Source organism: Ambystoma mexicanum, chromosome 8 (genome assembly GCF_040938575.1).
Source record: "Ambystoma mexicanum isolate Mex_15411 chromosome 8, UKY_AmexF1_1, whole genome shotgun sequence".
Classification (NCBI taxonomy): Eukaryota; Metazoa; Chordata; class Amphibia; order Caudata; family Ambystomatidae; genus Ambystoma; species Ambystoma mexicanum.
Window position 1 is genome coordinate 1,724,926,775 of NC_090929.1, and position 21,870 is coordinate 1,724,948,644.

Genomic DNA, 21,870 nt, shown 5'->3' on the forward strand with positions numbered 1-21,870 from the left:
CCTGATCCATTTTGCCACGGAACTGAAAGACAGAAGTCTTTGAAGCATCGGTTCGCATTCCTACGGCGCCGCGCTGAACTCACCTGCTTGGCGGTACTTCAGCATTCCATCACGCTCTCTCCATCTCGCGGCCGCCCTCCGACACCTAAGGAGACAAAGACAGCAAGGTGAGCAAGGGGACTCTCTAAGGCTATACAATCTACCCCCAAGGACTTATCTGATTTACCACGGGAGGTACTCACCTCATCTCGGGTCGGGGCAGTCAACTCTGCTTCATCGCCGTACCCCGGCCCCTAAGGGGAAAACCACAATAGACTTACCTGAATCTTACCGAGTGCCATTTGAAAATCTTCGAGTGGATTAATCCGCAACCTGCAAGGAATCGGACAGAGTGAAGATCAGACATTTGAACTCTTATGAACAATTGGACTTTAGAGTCAATACTGGAACTCACCAATTCCTCTACGCCAGCGAAGTAACTGGTCATCAACGCGCCCCTGCGGTCGACGCAGGATGGAGAGCTCATCCTTCCAAACCATCAGGTGAGACTAAGGAGGGGACATCAAGAGTGATCTGTGGGTAGACAACGGGAGTGGGGAAGGTGGGTTGACACTCAATTCCACGGGTGGTTAATTCCTCTTCTCCTTTACAGAAGAATATTCTTGCGAGCCAGACAAACTAGGCTGAGCGGGCCAGTCCAGTCAGTCATCTCGGCGCTACACGTCACGCTGGTGGAAACAACAGCGGCCCAGTTCCGGTCGACGCCCCCGTGGGAACCAGGTGAGCGTAACACCTTTCTGGTCTCGCCGTCTTTCTCCTCGTATTAAACTGCCATCTCGGAACTGCTGCTTCCTCGTGTTTTTTGCCTTACACATGGTGTGCTTTCGTGCTCCGTCTTTTATCAGTGTAGGGAAGTGTGATGGAAGTCAGGTGTGTGTAATTATCAGTAATTGCCTGACTCTGCCTGACCCTTGTGTTGGGATATGCCAGGTATACGGCACAGGTGTTGATCCATTGCCACTCACCGTGACCTGTCAGTGTTAATGGGGGTCATTACGACCCTGGCAGTAGGGGGTTAATGGGGCCAGTAGAGCTGCCAGCCCCGTTAACCCCCTACCGCCTCATTACGAGGTCTCCTCGCGGGACCCGCTAAGGACACCTAGTAAGACTCAAAGTGAAAGCTGCTGCAGGCAGAAACACAGCAGCATTTTGAAACACAACCGTGTTTGTGTGGTCTTGTGGGTAAGCGTGAACACTGGGAACTTGGAACCTGGGTGAAATCCTGGTAGCCAAACACTTGAGCAAGATTGCCGGCCTCAAAAACACCCAAAGGGTGCTGTGTAAGCTCTCTGAAAAAAGCGACACTGTCCACCCACAAGTATCCTTTCCTTGTGCCCTGAAAAGCAGCACAGAGCCACAATCAGGGAACATAACTCCCCAAGTCTCCAGGGCTGCAAGCTCTCTTGCCACATGACATTCTGGGCAAATATTCATGACTCACTTGCACTCCCATCTCCCTTCCTGATCCTCCTGTTTGGCTTTCAACTTTCAACAATGCCCTGCTTTATAAAAGATGGCTGGCGCAGTTCCCGGACTTATTCGAAGGAGTGTGCAGTCTCAAATGGCAAGAGGTGCGGTTGCACGTGGATCCAACAATCCAACCAGTGGTGCTACGACACCGGCGTGTTCCACTCCAAATGCGGCAGAAGGTAGAGGCCGAGAGTGTCAAGTTGGAAAAGGCTGGCATCATTGAAAAGGTGGAAGGGCCCACACCGTGGGTGTCACCGATTGTCGTGGCGGTCAAGCCCAAGTGTCCGGAAGAGGTGAGGATTTGCACGGATATGCGGCTGCTCAACCGGGTGATCAAGATGGAGAGGCATCCGACGCCCACCCTAAGCAAAATCCTGGCCGACCTGCAGGGGGCCCAGCTATTCTCAACGTTGGATCTCAAGGCCAGGTACCACCAGGTCCCCCTAAACATGGACTCCAGGGCTATCACGTTCTCCTCACACATCAGCTTGTTTTGGTATCGCCGGCTAAGCTTCGGGGTGTCAGGGGCAGGAGTCTTCCAACACACCATGGGCCTCATCACGAGTGTGGCGGTAAGGGGTTATCACTGCCGGTAAGGATGTCGGTGCCATTAACCCCTTACCGCCGCATTCTGAGGTCCCTTAGCGGGTCCCACTAAGGCCGGCTGGTAAAATCAGCCGTCCTTAGCCGGAGCCGCTAAGGGACCAGGGAGCTAAACACGGGCCCGCTATTTACGGACCCGTTATTAGCTCCCTCCCCATTCCCATTGAGCCCTATGGGGGCTCGAATGGGAATGGGGAAGGGTATTTTGAATGGGGACTTGCCGGGTCCTCCAAGGTTGGAATGACCCGGTAAGTCCCCATTCAAAGAACCCGAACACGACTTTGGAGGCAGCCATGGTGCTAATAGCACCATGGCTGCCTCCAAACTCGTAATGACCCCCCATAAGGGGAGTGTTGGTGGGCCTCTCTGGCATCCTCAACGTGAGTGACAACGTGCTGGTATACTCTGCATCACCCAAGGAACACATTTCCAGGCTCACGGCAGTGCTGGAGAGGTTGTCCCAGCTGGGACTTACCCCGAACCAGAGGAAGTACACATTTATGGAGCCTCGAGTAGACTGCTTTGGCTTCATTTTTCACTTCACTTCATTTTCCACATGTATATCTCTGGGCACCGCGTCACTGTTGTCACAGATCACAAGCTCCTGGTCCCCATCCTAGGCGGGACAGTACCCAGGCCCACGATCAAAACACTGGCTCCTTCAACTACAGGAATACATTGTGACACGGACCTACAAGGCGGGCGCCGACAACCCTGCTGACTACCTGTCTCACCATCCGAGAGAGCCGGCTGGAGGAGAGGAGACACCCATCAACGACATCAAGGCCACATTGGCAATGGTAATGCAGCCAGCAATTCCCAGGTCGTTGTCAGTGTCTGAAGTTGCAAAAGCGACCCGACAAGACTCGGGCCAGCAGGAGTTAACCGAGCAGCTACGGTCCGGACAGTGTAGTCTTTCTAAGCATCACTCAAACCCGAACCCCCGAGGCACAAGCATGAGGAGCAAGCTCACGGTGGGGCCGAAACATGTGCAGCTCAGGGGGAAGGAACTGGTAATCCACACATCCCTTCAGAAGTCAGTGATCAAACTCGCCCATGTGGGCCATGACGGAATCACCAAGACAGTGGCGAGGCTCAGCGAGAAGGTGTGGTTCCCGGAGATGGAAAGAAAGGTGGAAGAGATGGTTGCAATGTGTATCTGGTGCCAAGTGGCAAGGCCTCCTGGCAAAGGTTCCACCCATTGCATCCCCAACACAGGCAGACGCACAGTGGAAAGCCCTCAGCATGGACTTTGGAACTGTACTGCAGTCTCAACACTTCCTAGTGTTGTTGGACGAATTTTCAAGTTACCCTGTGGTGCAGTTTGTGGGCTCCATGGCGGCCAGAACAGTCATACCGATACTGAGGGAGACGTTCACCACCTTTGAGTTCCCGGAGTCAATAAAGACGGACAATGGGTCCCGATTCCAGAGCGAAGAGCTTGCTCCATTCCTAACAGCCTATGGCATGGAGCATCACCAAATTACAACGTGCTGGCCACGAGCCAACGGCAATGTCGAGAGGTTCTACGAACGCTCAACAAAGCATTCCGCATTGACCTGGAGAGGGGACAGGCACTTGAGCCCGCCCGCACAGAGTTCCTCATGGCCTATCGCACAACGCTACACTCAACCACAGCTGTATCCCTGGCCGAAGCACTGTTCCGACGCAAAGTCAGGTCCACAATCCCGGAGCACGAGGCTAGGTCGCAGGGCACAGTGAAACCCACACGGGTGAGAGAACAACGGGAGCAAGCGAACGCCAGAGAGTCTGTTTGCCGCGGCCTACTGGATTAACCACTGGAAGTCGGCGATCAGGTGCTGGCCAGGGCCAGGAACCCCACGCACAAGCTCTGCCTCATTCATGACCTGATCCCCTGGACAGTGGCAGCTTGCCAAGGAACAATGGTCACGGCAACCGGCGAGGGCTCGTCCCTCACACGGAACTTCCGTCGCATCAAGGGCACACTTACAAGAGGCGATCCGGAGAACGGGGAGGGCCAGCTCCCGACCAGAGACCGTGGGGAAGAACGGCCAATGATAGGGGATGACTGGAGTGACAACGTGCCCGATGTAGACCACGCAGCGCCCAGCCCGCCAAGATATCCCCAGCCGGTAGGCCGCCAGCTCCTAGAAAGGCTGAGAGACTATGGGCCTCAAAACGAGATTGGAGGTAGCCATGGCGCTATTTGCGCCACGGCTGCCTCCAATACCGAGTCCGGCACCGGTCTCCTTACCGGTGCCCGGTATCCCTTACCACCCAACTTGTAATGATCCCCTATGTGATGGAGAAGGCAGTGGTGAATCGCAAGTATAATGAGTGGCTATATTCCGAAATGTGTGTTACTGTTACATGTTCTTGTTTGGAGGAGAGTTGAATTGAATTGATATTGATATTTTATTTGTATCGCGCTCATACACAAGTGTTTCAGAGCACGAAAAGGCAAGGGAGGGGAAACAGGAAAACAAAAACAACAATCTTACTAGGCGCAGTGACATTGAGAACACGCAAGTGCAAGGGGCGGGGGGGAGTGGAAAAGTGGGGAGCAAAAGGAGAACAAAATAAATAATAAAGAAAAATAAATAAACAAATTATAAAAGCAAACAAAGGTGGTAGTGCAGCCAGCAAGTGCTGAGTTTTAGGCACCAGACAGGGTAGGTCAGATAAGGGCAAAAAGGGGGGACTGTATGGGTACAGATACAGGCCTCAGTGCAAGGGGTGGCCCGGAGGCAGTGAGGGAGGATGGCAGGGTGAGCAGGAACCTGGGCCCAGAGGACAGAGGGTGGCCAGGTGCACGGTGCCAGGAGAGAACAGATCAGCAAGGGAGAGGGGGGCTGAAGGCAGAAGCAAAGAGTAAGGTCTTGAGGTACTTCTGGAACCGGAGATGGTTCTCCTCAAGTTTTAGAGTGGCAGGGAGGCTGTTCCAGAGGGAGGCACCTGCCGAGGACAGAGATCTACCCAAGCTTGTTTCTTTGAAAAACGACTGACCCTGAGGGAGTTCGATGTAGAGGAGCTAAGAACTCGAAGGGTAGGTTTTTGCGGAGGGATAGCTGTAGGTATTTCGGACCCAGGCCCCATAAAGCCTTGTGGACAATGCAGAGGGTTTTTAATTTAATCCTTGCATCCACTGGGAGCCAATGGAGACATTTCAAAGCTGGAGAGATATGATCGATCCCAGGGCTTGAGGCCAAGGACAAGTTTTGCAGTCCTGTTCTGGATTAGTTGCAGAGGGCAGAGAGTAGAGGTAGGTAGGTTTAGAAAGAGGCTGTTACAATAGTCCAACCTAGAGAGCACCAGTGCTTGGGAGACAGTGAGCTTCTGGGGGAAGTATGGGAAGGGCAGTAGGAAGTTTGACTTTTTTGAGACATCAGAGATGTGGGCGGAGAAGTAAAGTGTGGAATCAAAGATGGCCACAAGATTCTTAGCCTCGCAGGTGGGTGTAGGAGGAGGGCCAAGGGAGGCCGGCCTGAGAGTGATGGGAATGGATGGAGGAGGTGTGCCGATGAGGAGGATCTCAGTCATTCAAAGATCATTGGCGGCACACCAATCTTGAATGGCAGTAAGGCAGTCAGAGATGAGAGAGGGAGAGGAGGTGGCGAGGGCAGCCTGAAAATGAGTGGAGTGTCGTCAGCGTAGCACTAGAAATTTGAGCAGAAAATGGCAATGCAGTCGATGAGAGTTGCCAGGTTTTGGTTGAACAGCCAGTGCGAGAGGTTAGACCACTGGGGAACCCCAAAGGTAGAGAGGGAGATAGATGATAGGAAGGACCCACTATATGATGGGTTATTTATAACGCGCTTAATACCCAGAGGTTTCTAAGCGCAGACCCAGGGATCGAACCTGTGTTGCTTCGTGTCATCTTGTTTCCAAGTCGAGCACGCTGCCACTGAGCTATCCTCCTGGGACTATGGAGGGTCGATCAGAGAGGAAAGAGGTCAGCCAGGCCAGAGTCTGGAAGGGGATGTTACGGTGCGCATGGCCACCATGTGAGGTAAACCCGCGCATATCTCTCAACTCACATGTTTTTGGCGGGTGTCACCCGCCTTGTAAACAGCGGACTCACCCGCCAAGCCTCCTGCACGCCCATTAGTTTCAAAGGGCCGCTCACCCGCCAAAAACAAAATCGGGTGTTTTCACCCGCCTTTGCGAGAAAAATGGTTGAGAGCTATGCCCGCGCACCACTGTTAATAAAATGGGATGGCTTCCCAACTTGGGGCAGTCCCTCCACATCAAGCACTGAATACATCTCTTTTCTTTGGGGGCCTAGCACGACCCGCCTAAACAGTACTGTGACAACTTGTCACATATAGGCCCGGGGCGGATCACTGACAAGAAAGTGTAGGAGTAATATTACCCGTAAAGTACCCCATTTCTGTACACTAATGCGCGTGAGGTGGCGCGCTCAATGTCAAGGTGACCTTGAAGCGGCCCCTTCCTAGTGCGCACGCGCGCTAAACCGCGCCGTCACGAACGCGGTGAAAAGTTGTTCCGCAAGAAGGGTACTATTCACTCTACGCATGCGTCGATTGGCTAGTATAACGGTCCTAGGTCTGTGCACGCGCCCTTGGCCGCGGTGCGCGTGCGCCTAATGGTACGCATGCGCCGATGAGCCAGTATAACGGGCCTAGGTCCGTGCACGAGCTTCTGGCCGCGGTGCGCATGCGCCTCAGGGTACGCATGCGCAGATGAGCCAATATGACGGTCTGTGTATGAGCACGCACTCTTGGCCGCGGTGCGCATGCGCCTCACGGTACGCATGCGCAGATGAGCCAGTATAACGGTCCTAGGTCTGTGTACGAGCACGCGCGCCTGGCCGCGGTGCGCGTGCGCCTCAGGGTACGCATGCGCAGATGAACCAGTATAACGGTCCTAGGTCTGTGTACGAGCACGCGCTCCTGGCCGCGGTGCGCGTGCGCCTCAGGGTACGCATGCGCAGATGAGCCAGTATAACGGTCCTAGGTCTGTGTACGAGCACGCGCGCCTGGCCGCGGTGCGCGTGCGCCTCAGGGTACGCATGCGCAGATGAACCAGTATAACGGTCCTAGGTCTGTGTACGAGCACGCGCTCCTGGCCGCGGTGCGCGTGCGCCTCAGGGTACGCATGCGCAGATGAGCCAGTATAACGGTCCTAGGTCTGTGTACGAGCACGCGCGCCTGGCCGCGGTGCGCGTGCGCCTCAGGGTACGCATGCGCAGATGAACCAGTATAACGGTCCTAGGTCTGTGTACGAGCACGCGCTCCTGGCCGCGGTGCGCGTGCGCCTCAGGGTAGTGGCTCTCGCCTGCACGCGCTCAGGTGTTTCCCATTAAATCAGAGCAGAGGCGACCGTGCCCCCCCTCCGACTCCCCCCGCGTGCCCTGAGACTCTGAACTCACGATGAAATCCAGGAGAGGCGCGCCCCCGCCGGGGGCAGCTCAGGTGAGTCCTGCAAGGACCCCGCCCGGAAGTGGGAAAGTTTCAGGGGCTGCATTCCACTAAAAAGAGAAGCTACTTCTACAGGAAGAGTAGGAAGGGCCGCCCGCGGGCATGAACCCCACCCCCTCATCCCAAAAGTCCCCGTGCACTTCAGTGGTCCCCCAAAACTGGCTCCAGTAGAAGCAGTGTGGCCAGAACGTGCACGGGCACGCGCAGAGTCAGCAGTGTGAGTGTGCACAGCGCACGGGCACGTGCCGAGTCAGCAGTGTGGCCAGAGCGCGCACAGGCACGCGCGTAATCAGCAGTGTGGCCAGAGCGTGCACAGCGCACGGGCACGCGCGGAGTCAGCAGTGTGGCCAGAGCACGCGCAGAGTCAGCAGTGCGAGTGTGCACAGCGCACGGGCACGCGCAGAATCAGCAGTGTGGCCAGAGCGTGCACGGGCATGCACAGTCATCAGTGTGACCAGAGTGTGCACAGCGCCCAAGCACGGGAGGAGTCAGCAGTGTGGCCAGAGCATGTACAGCGCACGGGCATGCGCACAGTCAGCAGTGTTAGTGTGCACGGTCACGCGCAGATTCAGCAGTGTGGCCAGCGCATGTACAGCGCACGGGCATGCGCACAGTCAGCAGTGTGAGTGTGCACAGTGCACAGCACGTGCCGAGTCAGCAGTGTGGCCAGAGCGTGCACAGGCACGCACGGAATCAACAGTGTGGCCAGAGCGTGCACGGGCATGCACAGTCATCAGTGTGACCAGAGTGTGCACAGCGCACAAGCACGGGAGGAGTCAGCAGTGTGGCCAGAGCATGTACAGCGCACGGGCATGCGCAGAGTCAGCAGTGTGGCCAGAGCATGTACAGCGCACGGGCATGCGCACAGTCAGCAGTGTGAGTGTGCACAGTGCATGGCACGCGCAGAGTCAGCAGTATGGCCAGAGCGTGCACAGGCATGCAGAGTCAGCAGTGTGACCAGATCATGCGCAAGCACGTGCCGAGTCAGCAGTGTGGCCAGAGCGTGCACAGCGCATGGGCACCCGCTCAGTCAGCAGTGTGGCCAGAGCGTGCACAGCACACGGGCACGCGCCGAGTCAGCAGTGTGGCCAGAACATGCACGGGCACGGACGTGTGGCCAGAGCATGTACAGCGCACGGACACGCACAGTCAGCAGTGTGACCAGAGTGTGCACAGTGCACGGACGCACGCCGAGTCAGCAGTGTGGCCAAACTGTGCACAGCGCACGGGCAGGTGCTGAGTCATGATATGATAAGTCCTTTATAAGGCCCTCTGCACACGTGCGATGCGTCCTGTCTTGCTTGGGCCCTGCTAAATTTTAGGATGACACAGGAAGTCATCATTACACTTACATTTGTTGAAATTAACTAAATAAAAACCGCCCAAGGCATATAATGGGTGGATGTGTATTTTTCACCAATTCTTAAAGTTTTTTTTCCTGCTGTCTGGGAGGATAGCTCATGGGTTAAGCCCTCACCTTTGGTATGTTAGCAACCTACACTTTACAAGATCAAATCCTAGCAGGACCGACTCAGACCTTCATCCTTGTGAGGTTACTATATTTAGTATCAGTATCATAACCGCTATTACTACAGCATTACACGCTGGAGGAATCAAAACACAATGGAAGTACTTCAGAGCGCTATTATATGTCCCCTTCCATGTCTCCAAAATCTTTTCTGTTTAATATACCTCACCCCTAATCTGAATGCTTGAAATGCCGTCAGCAACTCCTGTTGTTCATTGAGATGCAGCAGGGAAACAGCAGCGAGCACTAGTATGCATTCTAGAAGCAGTCATGCAATTCCCCAGCGATATTTCATCCAAGATGTTCCATCAGTGTTTTTTTCCACTACACCTGCAACGTGACGGGCAGCACCCAATTTAACATTTCCAAGTAAAAACGAAAGCATGGAAAGCTGCTTTCATTCTAAGTAGAGAAGCCGTGTAGACCCAATGCATGCACATGTTAAAACTGTTCTGTTTCAAGCAAGTTTACTATTCAAATGTTTATCTTAAAAAGACAGCCTTTTTAAATACTTTACAATAAAACCACATTTAATAATAATAAATAATTTGGCATTTATATAGCGCTACGAACCCTCAGGTATCTGGGCGCTGCTTACGGTGTGTGGTGCTCATTTATCGACCTCGGAAGGAGGAAAGGCTGAGTTTGGCCCTGCCGGGATTGGAACCTGCGTCAGCAGGCACTCTGCACGGATTTCAAAGCGAGCGCTCTACTCACTGCCACTTGACTGGTAAATTGCCAGTCTTTACTCGCCAGTAAACTGGCATTTTTTTATTTCATTATCATCACCAGTCCAAAATGATATTACTATTCCCACCATGTGCCAGCAACCTTTTCGACCTAGGAATAGGTCTACCACGTGCTTTAATAACTCTTCGCCAAGCTCTTGTTCCAGGCAAAGCTGAAAACGTAGGGATGGGTCTTTATTCTATTATAATGACCCCAGCCCCAGTCGCTAAGGCTATATTGATATCCAGGGAGTGCTGCTAACCAATCAGCAGGCCAGTCTCCCCCACCTGTCTCCAGCTGACTTTTCGTCTTTGTTTTTATTCAGCCAGTGCCAAGATTCTCCCAAGCGCCTCCATACTGGAGCCCCCCGCCCCACCCCCCAACTCTCAGATTCCCCCTACTCCCAGCTGGCTGCTGGTCCTCCACACTAATTCCTCAGTCTTCATGCTTCAGTTAATGAGAATTGGCTGCGTGGGGCTGCTTTCCTATAAAAAGATAACTATTAACACCCCACACGGATGCCCAGGTCATGCTAATAGCGATCATTTTCAGGGCCAACAAAAGGCATAACGTCCCAAAGCCCTTGCTATGCTCGGCCTAAACTCATGGATTATGTCTAAATAAAACACAAGTATGCCCGTGTATAAACTAATGCCTGCTTTGCCATCGCTGTGGAAACCGCTCTCTGCAGGTTCATTGACATAATCTCGTACTTTGAGTACAGACCATGATGGTTGTTCCTCTAACCCTCTGGACCTTTCTTAACCTGTATCCAATTCTTGCTATTCCAGGGACTGTTTACGTTTTGTGATGTCACTGCTCGTTTCTCTGAGGAAGAGTGGAAGCTTTTGAATGACTGGCAGAAGGACCTATACAAGAAAGTGATGAAGGAGATTAAGCAAGCCTTCAGCTCTCTGGGTGAATTTCAAGTTACTTTCTTTACTGTTCTACAACGCATGTGTTTTCCATACAGAATACTCATAATTGAGTTGTATTAATGTCATTTATTAGAGTTTCAGACTCTGCAAGTAGTATCTAGTAATTTTTGTATTAAAGTATATTTTCTTTAAAATTGAAAGTGAAAAACTATACATCTCAAGACAGAAAAAAAAAAAAAAGAAAGCCTCCCATTAAATAGCCTGCAGTGACCCCAAAGTTCCAGTGGGCACCAGTGACACTTGGCATGTCAGAGAACCTGACTACTAACACTGACCCAGAGGTCATACTCGCCCTTTTTCATGTACACGTCACCAGTGTTAGGCAAAATCCTGTGCAGTTCCCTTGGGGAACACTGCCAAAAGATTAAGACTACAGGAGCAGCAGTAAACCCAATTGGTAGCAGTCTGCACCACCCAGATTTACCTGGTAGCTGTGGCTGGGCAGTCAGACTTCTCTCAAGAAGAGTTAGGCAGTATACAGAGCATACACAATAGGGCCAAAAACACAGTAGAACAAGCAAACACTGACCAGAGCTTGGGTATGAAAAGTATATAATTATTTATGTATACACCTCCCTAGTTAATTATTCGACAAGTCTAGATTAACACAGCACTTATTAACAAAACAGAGGTGAGCGCGTAACCTTAGATGGCACTCCAATAATTTGTTAAAAAGGGAGAGAAAAGGCAGAGCATGGAAATAACACAGTATCAACACTTTTAAGAACCCCCAGCAAGGCAGGAAAGGCAGGGTCTACTGTAGAGCCAAAGTTCATAGGCCAGGCCCACTCTTAGAGAGAGCAAGGCTGAATGTGCCCAAGATCACACAGTGGAAATGCACTCAACGTCTTTGCAGAAAATGTCACAAATGGTTGGATCAGTTCAGAAAGGTAAAGTTAGAAGGTTTGGAGGCCAACCCAGTTGAAAAGTCAAGGATTTACGGGACACCTTGGACAGTCCGTTGCAAGGGAGGCCAGGCGGGACACAGTACCTTAAATGGTGAGAACGTTCGAGCGGGGGCAGTTGTTCCTGGCAGCGGGTGCAAGTCGTGGCTTCGACCAGAGGAAGAGATGATCTCGACGAGGAAGAAAGCTGGAAGTCGTTGCACTGCCAGGGATGAAACCAGCCGCGGAGTTCCCAATTAAAAGGTACAACCCTTTTATTCGCGGTCAGTGGTGAAGCGTGGCTATCCGGTCGCCGGGGTGCTTGGCACGGGCGATTTGACCACGAGACATCTTGGAAGGCGAAAAAGGTGAACTGGTTGGTCCCACCAGCTCAAAGAGAAGAAGACTCTCCTGGAAGAAGATCTCCTTTGTCGTAGGGGAAGTGGTGAGTTCTTTACAGCAGAGCTCCACTGGTGGTGTCGTCGTTGTAGATGGCTCAGCTTCTCCCCTCTTCGGATTCTTTAGGTCCTGTGGCGACTTCTGAAGTTCCAGTCCCCAAAGCCCTGCTTTTATGCAGAAAAACCCCCATTCAACAGCCTAGCTGTCACTCAAACATGCTAGGCTCACCACTTGACCAATCACACAAGAGTGCGACTTGAGTTGCCGAGGCAACTCAGTCCAGGGTGCCTAATCCCCCTCCCACACATCCTGTAGACCCAGACAGAGTGGTACCATTTGGAGGGCATCTGTGCAGAAGCCCGCCCAAAAGTGGAACAAAGGGCTCGACTTGGGTTAGAGTTTCAGAGGCAAACACAAACGCCATTTTAAAACCGAGTCCTGGCAAAAAGACCCAACCGGGGAATTAATATTTAATCATTAATAACCCGGCAGTATCTTTAACATTGCATCAAAAAGTGGTGCGTTTAAAATCAATGGGAAAATCCCATAAGTGGTATCCACTGCCACCAGCCAGAAACTCGACAAGGGGGTACTGGACAGTGCCCCCTTGGAAAACAGACCCAGGGGCAATCGAATTACCCTTACCAGTACTTCCACAATATGATGGTTTGTACTGGTTCAGTTCACAATTTGACACTAGTAAAGTCGATGGTGACTTTACATGCCCTGGGAGACAGTAGTCAGTCCCAGGGTATGGTGTCTATGTTTGGGGGTCACTATGACACTCCTGTGTTACTTCACTGAGGGTGCTGTGTAACACACATACCAAAAACACATGAAGCCCTATGGAGTAAAAGACCCCATAGCCCATAAAACACATTCACAGTCAAAGGACATTCTCAAATCATGCCTAAGAGTGGGAGAAAAAGAGTCTCACTCTTAGCAGGAGAAACAAATAAACCCCCAAAAATCCAGCAAAGCTGTTGGGGGACTCACTAGGTTTGGGAAATTAGCCTTAACAGAGAATTCTCCCTAACACTCACCCTCCCTCCCCCAAGACTAAGGGACAGGAGGATTTAATCCACTCCTGGATGAATCTCATACCTCTAGTCGATGACATACATCCTAGAGAGACCATCAGTATTTTGGTGGTGACACCCTGACCTGTGCTCAATGGTGAAATCAAACCCTTGAAGGCAGATTGACCATCTCAGTAGTTTTGGGTTTTCCCCCTTCATTTGCATCAGCCATCCCAAGGGTTGGTGGTCAGTCTGAATGACAAAAGTAGAGCCATACAAGTACGGCCTAAACTTCTTCAGAGCCCACACAATAGCAAAACACTCTTTCAATTGTTGCCCACCTTGTCTCGGGATCCTTCAGCTTTCTACAGATGAAGCAAATGGGGTGCTCCCTACCTTTCCCATCCAGTTGGCTAAGAACTGCACCTATACCTACATTTGAAGCATCTGTCTGTATAGTGAAAGTTTGGTGGTAGTGAGGAGCTCTCAGTACTGGAGCTTGGCAAAGAGCTTTCTTCAGGGTTTCAAAGGCCCGATTGCACTCCTCATTCCATCTGACCTTTTTAGGGAATTTTGGAGAGGAGATCACATTCAGTGGAGAAGCTATGGTCCCATAGTTCTCAATGAAATTCCTGTAGTACCCAGTGAGGCCTAAGAAGGCTCTCACCTGGGTCTGAGTAGTAGGTGTTGTCCAGTTTTGCACAGCTTCAATCTTACTGAGCAAAGGCCTTATTTCTCCACCTCCTACCTCATGTCCAAGGTAGACCACTTTACTCTGTCCAATCTGGCATTTACTTGCCTTTATGGTCAGATTTGCCTTCTCAAGAGCCTGCAACACATGTCCTAGGTGGTTAACGTGCTCTTCCCGGGAGTGGCTGAACACTGCAATGTAATCCAAGTATGCCATGCAGAAGTCCTCCATCCCAGTTGGAACCTGATTTACCATCCTTTGGAATGTAGCAGGTGCATTTTTCAGTCCAAAAGGCATAACCTTAAATTGGTATACGCCAAATGGGGTAGAAAAAGCAGTTTCCTCCTTGGCATGGTCTGTCAGGGCTATTTGCCAATAGCCTGGCCTCAGATCAAATGTGCTGAGGAACTTGGCTGCACCAAGTCTATCCACCAACTCATCTGTCCTTGGCAAAGGGTGGGCATCAGTCTTAGTGACTGCATTAAGAGCTCTATAGTCCACACAGAATCTCAGTTCTTTGGATCCTGCCTTTGGTACTAACACAACTGGGCTAGACCATGGACTAGTAGAGGGCTCTATTACCCCGAGGTCAATCATCTTGCTGACCTCACCTCCCCCTTGTTGTGGGATCTTACATTCTCTGACATTCTGTACCCTCTGCTTTTGACTGGCAGACAGTCACCAGTGGGTATATCATGCTGGCCCCAAGGGGTCAAGCCTGGTGAAAGTGAGAACAGGGAGGCAAACTGATTTAACATAGATTTGCACTCCTCTTGTTGCTCAGGTGTCAGATTTGAAGAGAGATTAACTCCTTCAATCTTTTCATCCAAAGGTAAGCCTATGAGGAGATCAGGGAGAGCTTCTCTCTTCTTCCTCTTCTGATGAAGCTAGGAGCAAGGCTCCTGCTTCAGGCCTAGAGACATACGCCTTTAGTCTGTTGGTGTGGAATACTCTGGGAGCCTCCTTGGGATTGCCCAAGTCCACCAGATAGTTCACCTCTCCAAGTTTTCCCACAACCTTGAAGGGTCCCATCCATTTGTCTTGCAAGGCCCTCTGCCTTGTTGGGATCATAACGAGAACTAGCTGGTCTTGAGTAAACTCAACCATGTTAGCCTTTTGATCATGCCAATGCTTGACCACAGCTTGTCCAGCTTTCAGGTTATCACTAGCTTCTGCCACCATGTGTGACATTCTCCTCCGGAGACCTATGACATAGTCAGTCACTCTGACTGGCTTGGGGAAAGGAGCACTCTCCAACCCCTCCTTAATCAGGGCCAATGGACCTCTGACTGGATGACCATAAAGAAGCTCAAAGGGAGAATAACCTACTCCCTCCTGAGGGACTTCTCTATAAGCAAAGAGAAGGCATGGCAGTAGAAGGTCCCACTTTTTCTTAAGGGGCTCCTCTAAAGCACCTATCATGCTCTTCATGGTTCTGTTGAACCTTTCAACCAACCTGTTTGTCTGAGGGTGGTAAGCAGTTGAGAACTTGTAGGTAACTCCACAGTTTTTCCAAATGGCTTTCATGTTGTGGGACATAAAATGTGACCCCCGTCAGAGATTACCTCCTTAGGAAGCCCAACCCTGGTAAAAAATACCAAGGAGGGCCTTAGCCACAGCCTGCGCTGTAACAGTCCTCATAGGAATTGCCTCAGGGTACCCAGTAGCATGGTCTACTACAACAAGGATAAACCTGTTGCCTGAGGAGGTTGGAGGATCAAGGGGACCAACAATGTCAATCCCTACCCGCTCAAATGGGACTCCCACTACTGGGAGAGGCACTAAAGGTGCCACATTTTTTGGAACCACCCTTATCAGAAGTTTGGCAGGTGTGGCAGCTCTTGCAGAACTTAAATACTTCAGCCCCCATCTTTGGCCAATAAAAGTAGAGTGAGAGCCTTTCCTTGGTCTTCTTGAAACTCAAGTGACAAGCCAAAGGAATCTCATGGGCTAGTTGCAAGAACTGTAGTCTGTTTTCTTGAGGCACTACAAGTCGCTTGTAGTCTCCAGGTGCAGACTCAGTCGGTTCACTGTAGAAGAGGCCATCTTCCCAGTGCAACCTATACTTCCCAGGCTCTTGCCCATCAGCCTGAGAAGCTGCCTGGTGGCGAAGACTTTCCAGAGTTGGACATTCTCTTTGTCCCTTACCAAAGTCTGCCCTGTTGGGTCCACCTTCTGCCAGTAAAGACTGCAGCTCAGGATGGTCAACAGGATCCAGATCTCCAATAAGTTCTTGGCCTTCTACTAGCTCATCTTCAGAGTCTAGTTCAACCACACAAGGTTGTACCTCCCTCTCAGCCTCAGCTGGAGGTGGAATTACAGGTGTAACTTTGGACAACCTAGGGGAAGTCCTGGTTGGAAGCACTGGAGTGCTGGCTGCTGGTTTCCTTTTAGAAGTCTTGGGTTTCCCCTTTGCTTCTGGTTGCTCAGATATAGCAGACAGTAACTCCAGTGGAGTAGGAGGGATATCCTTCTTCATCATCTCCAGAGAAGAACCTCTCATGGTTTTCTGTCTTGCAGGTCTGCTTAGCTCCTGTAACCTTTTACTAGGAGGTCTGGGGGTGTGTGACACTACTCCAAGAGTTTTCAGGTCATTTCCCAACAGAACCCTTCCTGTGACCTCACATTGTACACTGACAGGTATCTTCACAGTCATATCATTGTACTGGGTGAGAACTGGTAATTGGGGAAGCATCTGCACAGGCCCTCCAGCTAACTTGGTGAGGCGTTTGGGTGCCTCAGCAACATCCTCTGCCTTGAAAAATGATTCATCCGCCACAGTTATGCTGGCCCCAGTGTCCCTAATTGCAGGAGTCTCCTGACCATTCACTTGGACACTGTCCTTATAATACTCTTTAGTATTATCTGGGATAGTATTATATACATCTAAATTCTACAAACCCAGGGACACTAAAGAAACACTGGTTGAGACTCCAATGGGATCATCAGCCAGTAGTAGAAAGTTTCCACTGGCCATTGGTACTTCCTCCTCTGGAGCGAAGGCTAAGGAGACAGTGTGGACCCCTGAAGGTTTACCCTTACATTTGGGATCCCCTTTGACATGATCAGTAGAGCCACAAACCTAGCATATACCAAATGCTTTTTGGAATGGTGACTTATTCTGACCCCCTTCTGGTTTGGCACCAGAAGGTACACTAGCCTGATTTGGTTTCCGTTGTGGCTTACCCTTATGGTTCTGTTTGGGGCCCTCTTTGGAATTGGAATTATTAGAATTCTCTTTGGAGTCCTTCTTAGGCTGTTTCCCCTCATCCTTTTTCTGAGTTGCCCCAGAGTCCTTGTGAGTAGCCCTGTTGGCAACCCACAAGTCAGCAGCCTTAGCTAGCTTCCTGGAATCTAATTCCTTTGAATCAGCCAAGTGCTGACTGAGTTCAGGAGAGCAGGCATCATAAATTGACTCCAACAAAACAAGATTCTTCATTCCCTCATAAGTGTTCAGTCTGTAACCCTTAATCCATCCCTCTAAGTTCTTCAAACTTTCACTCACCCAGGTAGCCCAAGGGGTACCATCATGCTTTTTGAGGGTTCTAAACCTCTTAAGGTACTGGGAAGGGGTCTTCCTAAAGCTAGCTTCACACATTCATAATCCTTCCTATCCACCTCCCCAACTCCATTACTACATCAGATGCAACAGGGGGGAGCCTAGAGAACAACCAATGAAGTAACTCATTCCCTGAGATGTCCTGGAGCCTATGATTCTACTCAAACATAGCCAACATATCTAACACATCCAACTTACATACCACAGTCTCTTTAGGCATCCGGGGTCTTTTGGGACTGGAACTCCTAGAGGATCCGGAGAGAGAAGCATCTTCAACAGACAATTTCTTCATCTGTAGCTCATGCTTGAGCTCCATTTCTCTGAGCCTTAGTTCTTGGTTTAATTCTTGGTGCCTTTGTTCTGCTTGAGCATTAAGTCTCTTAAACTCCAATTCAAGCTTCATTTTCTCTAGTTCAATACATTGAGGACTAAATGTGGGACCTTGCAAAGGTCCAGTAGGTACAGCTGGTAGAGCAGACAGAGGCCTAGGTGGGACAACTACAACAGCCTCACCCTCCTCTTCTGACTCTGCCTCAAGATTATCAATGCTTTAATCCATAGCAACATCATCACTGTTATCTACATTTGCTGGGAGACTAGGCTCCTCTGAACCACTACCCAGACTTTGGTTTGCTAACAATCTTTCTATTAGGTCCATTTTATTGCCTTTAGTCAGGAGATTCTTATGCTTACAGAGAACTCTTAAACAATCAGCAGTTGTTGTAGCAAGGGACTCTTGACTATAATTTTCCATAGTTGACAGGTTAAGAAAATAAACTTTTTAGTGCTAAGCTTTGTGGTTAGTTGCACTAAGGTATTTAAAAGCACACTAAAATGTATACTCAATACAAATCCCACCGCTGTACACCAGTGTTAGGCAAAATCCTGTGCAGTTCCCTTGGGGAACACTGCAAAAAGATTAAGACTATAGGAGCAGCAGTAACCCCAATTGGTAGCAGTCTGCACCACCCAGATTTACCTGGTAGCTGTGGCTGAGCAGTCAGACTTCTCTCAAGAAGAGTTAGGCAGTATACAGAGCATACACAATAGGGCCAAGAACACAGTAGAACAAGCAAACACTGACCAGAGCATGGGTATGAAAAGTATATAATTATTTATTTAACGCACTTTATGGAAATACACTGGCACTAATATATCAAGCAAGTTCCAACACAGTCACTATACGTATATACACCTCCCTAGTTAATTATTCGACAAGTCTAGGTTAACACACCACTTTAACAAAACAGAGGTGAGCGCGTAACCTTAGATGGCACTCCAATAATTCGTTAAAAATTGAGAGAAAAGGCAGAGCATGGAAATAACACAGTACCAACACTTTTAAGAACCCCCAGCAAGGCAGGAAAGGCAGGGTCTACTGTAGAGCCAAAGATCAGCACAAGGAGTAGAGCGCTTGCTTTGACATCCGTGCAGAGCTTGCTAATGCAGGTTCGAATCCCAGCGGGGCCAAACTCAGCCTTTCATCCTTCCGAGGTCGATAAATGAGCACCACACACCGTGGGTAATAATAAGCAGCGGTCAGATACCTGAGGGTTCGTAGCGCTATATAAATGCCAAATTATTATTATTATAGGTGAAAGCAAGCGTCCCCAAACAGCACGATCCTCCCCGCAATGAGAGACAATGAAGGACTCTCCCAAAAATGGGAATAAGGCCAAGACAGAGTGCGGGTGAGCGTAAATGGGAGTTTATCAATCAGAATAGGGCATGCAAAGAACTCTGCAAACTCCGAGAGCGCTCTGTCTGACAATAGCAAAGACAGGCGTATATATTTACAAAAAACGTCATAAGAACCTACATACTATAGGGGGCACAAGTTCATTGGGGTTGGGTGGCGACGACTAACTATAGGTGCTGCTGCGGCGTGGTTGGTCTTGGCTGGAAGACGTCACTGGTCAGCCTCGTGGGTTGGGCTGGGCCTGGCAGGTCGGCTTGAGTTCATCCGGGCGGTGTTGGTGTGCCAATGCGGCCTGTGGCAGAGATGAATGCCTTTCCTGACTTGTTTGCCCTCGGCCATGCACACCGCAGTCATTCAGTCATTACAGTGTTATTCTCTTTAGTAAATCTTTCAATAGGTTATTTTACAGGTTAATGCAACACAGGAGGAATGCACCTTGTGAGGGGTCTGGTGGCCGTTTGTCAGAGCATGATTACCTGTGTCCTGTTGACCGGTATCATAGGTCGAGGGGCTAAGCTTCAGGGCCTGGGACGGGCGGTACAGGTCTTTCTGCTTTGTTAGAAGTTGTTATAGATGTTCCGCTGTGTGTTGTCAAAGTGTTGGGTGTCCTGATTGCACAGGGCCATAAGTCTAAGATGGTCCGGTGGGTTGTGGGGTTTACGAGGGGGCGCGTGTGTTCAGGCAGAGGTTTACTGCTGTGCTGTAAATAATGCAGGTGGCGGGCCGCGGCCTTGGGTGCTGCAGAGGGGGCTACAAATCTTTGAAGCGGCTCCAGTCTGGTTGGGGGAGGTGGAGTAGCGCAGAGCGGGCCTCTGCTCTCATGTCTTGGCAGCCTTCGCAGGGTGGGAGGGGGAATGGCGTTGCACGCATTCACAAAGGTATCTCCCTCGTGTGTTGCCGATTTTAGGTTAAGACATCACAAACATTTGAACACTCTCTATAATACTTATTCAAATCACTTCAAAACATGCATTTAAACTTTGCTGGATGTGTCTCGATTATACCCAGTCCGAGCACCGTATTCGTACACTATGTTTTAACAGCTACAGTATTTTAGTTACATGCATATACATTTACAGTAAATGAGGTAGTAGTCGGGTTGGTGGAGTACATAGAAAATGACCCGCCACTGTACGTGACGGTGGTGGCACATAAGGGGCTTAGACATACACACATGACAAGTGCATTCTCGCGCATCCTTCACATGAGTCCATCGTATAGTTACATTCGTCTTCTCGTGTACTCTAGCAGCATTAGCTTGGTTATGGCGCAAAACCATGGAGGGTAGGTTTCCCAGTGATACACGTAACAAACAGATCCCTGGAGCGCTCCTTTATTATTAGCATCCAACTGCAATGGTGTGGGCTCGCCATTGCTTATATCATGGAAGCATGCTTTCTTATGTTTATACATTCTACAGGCTAAGAGATTTTGTGGAATAAAGCATACTTTGCGAGTGGTCTTGACATTAATATATAAAGACTGTCTGCCATCTGATGACCATTTTACCGTTCTTTTCATTGTCCAGGCCTGCTGGCCGGGTCATGCTGGGAGCGATGATACACTGCGGGAGGTGAACTGTTACAATGTTAGTGTATTAGGCTAGCTCATGTCCGTCTTGTTCGTGGGAACGTGCTCGCAGCGGATCCGCCAGGGTGCTGCGGCGACAGGGATGACTGAGACTCTCCAAGGGTGGGGGCCGCGCTACAGTGCGCTGAGCTCACACCATCTTTACTAGACAAAATGGTTTCTGGGCCTAGCTAAATTTTCAATACGTGCGGGCAATCAATACGTGTGGGCAATCAATACGTGTGGGCAATCAATACGTGTGGGCAATGTCTCCAGCGGGTGAACCCTCCACCACCTGGGCCCGGGTGGCATGAGGGGGCGCCCTACGAGCCATTGCCCTCACCTGGGGAGAAAACGCAGGTGAGGGGGGGTCTCCTGGACCAGTCCTCCCCTACATTTCCCCCCTTTCGTTACTTAAGTAGCGAATTCTTTAAATCTTCCATCCACCTACATTCTGCTTCGTCCATCACCGCCTCATCCCATGCAGGAGTTCCTTTGATGGGCATCCATGCTCTGCACACCCCCCTTAAGCTCTCACCTCTCCTGGCGTATTCATCTGGGGTACACGTTAGATATATACATCCACCATCTCCTTCCAAATCTACCCAAACTTCCTCGTACCATTCTAGTATACGGGGCTCTTTGATGGTGGTGTGCCACAACTTATCTACAATATCCTTATCGTGGTACATAGGCACCAGTTGGTACCTGGGTGTGTTATCTATCCCTGTTTGTACTTGTGCTTCTTGCATCGTTTTTATTGTACCGTGTGAGTTGCCCATTGTCACCATCATCATTGCACCATTCGGTACTGCGTTAGCACAAACTCGAAGACCCACCTGGCACAGGCAAAAAATTAAAAGGAGGAACACCACAGCTGGCATCAAAAATTTCAGTTGTTCCAAGCCATGAGGGGCCCAGGAGAAGATGTTATCAAACCATGTACTGTCTTCTGCTCCACCTTCCATTTCCATTTTTTCTCCTAGGTTGTGGACTGCTTCGATCACATGTGACAGGGAGCCATTCTCTGCGTCTTCAGAAGGTACGAAAGTGCAGCAGGCACTTCCTATTTTTCGGCAAACACCGCCGTCCATCGCCGTCAACAGGTCCAGGACATACCTGTTTTGCATGGTCATCAGTCGTAAGGCTCTTAGTTCCACCTTTATTATGTTGAACCCGTCTTCAGTGTCGTTTGCCAGCTGAATCAATTCCCAGCGTGTTATCTGGAGCCATTTTGCGTTTGCCCTTGCTTGAACACTTGAGATGAGTGAAGCAAAGAATGTTTCTGCAGAGCTGAAT

General features: G+C 50.3%; 1 protein-coding gene across 4 annotated transcripts in view; it reads left to right on the forward strand.

Moving 5' to 3' along the window:
- The first annotated feature begins 7,332 nt into the window (after positions 1-7,332).
- The window catches only part of LOC138473366 (zinc finger protein 583-like), a 159,696-nt gene continuing 145,158 nt past the window's right edge, over positions 7,333-21,870 (forward strand). For 2 of the 4 annotated variants that reach the window (XM_069612053.1, XM_069612054.1), the window contains exons 1-2: positions 7,335-7,550; positions 10,605-10,731. In XM_069612053.1, the coding sequence (XP_069468154.1) occupies positions 7,509-7,550; positions 10,605-10,731 (169 nt within the window). In that variant the 5' untranslated portion in view covers positions 7,335-7,508. Of the gene's footprint in view, positions 7,551-10,604; positions 10,732-21,870 lie in introns of all 4 variants that reach the window. The other 2 variants (XM_069612051.1, XM_069612052.1) reach the window with 2 other exon arrangements.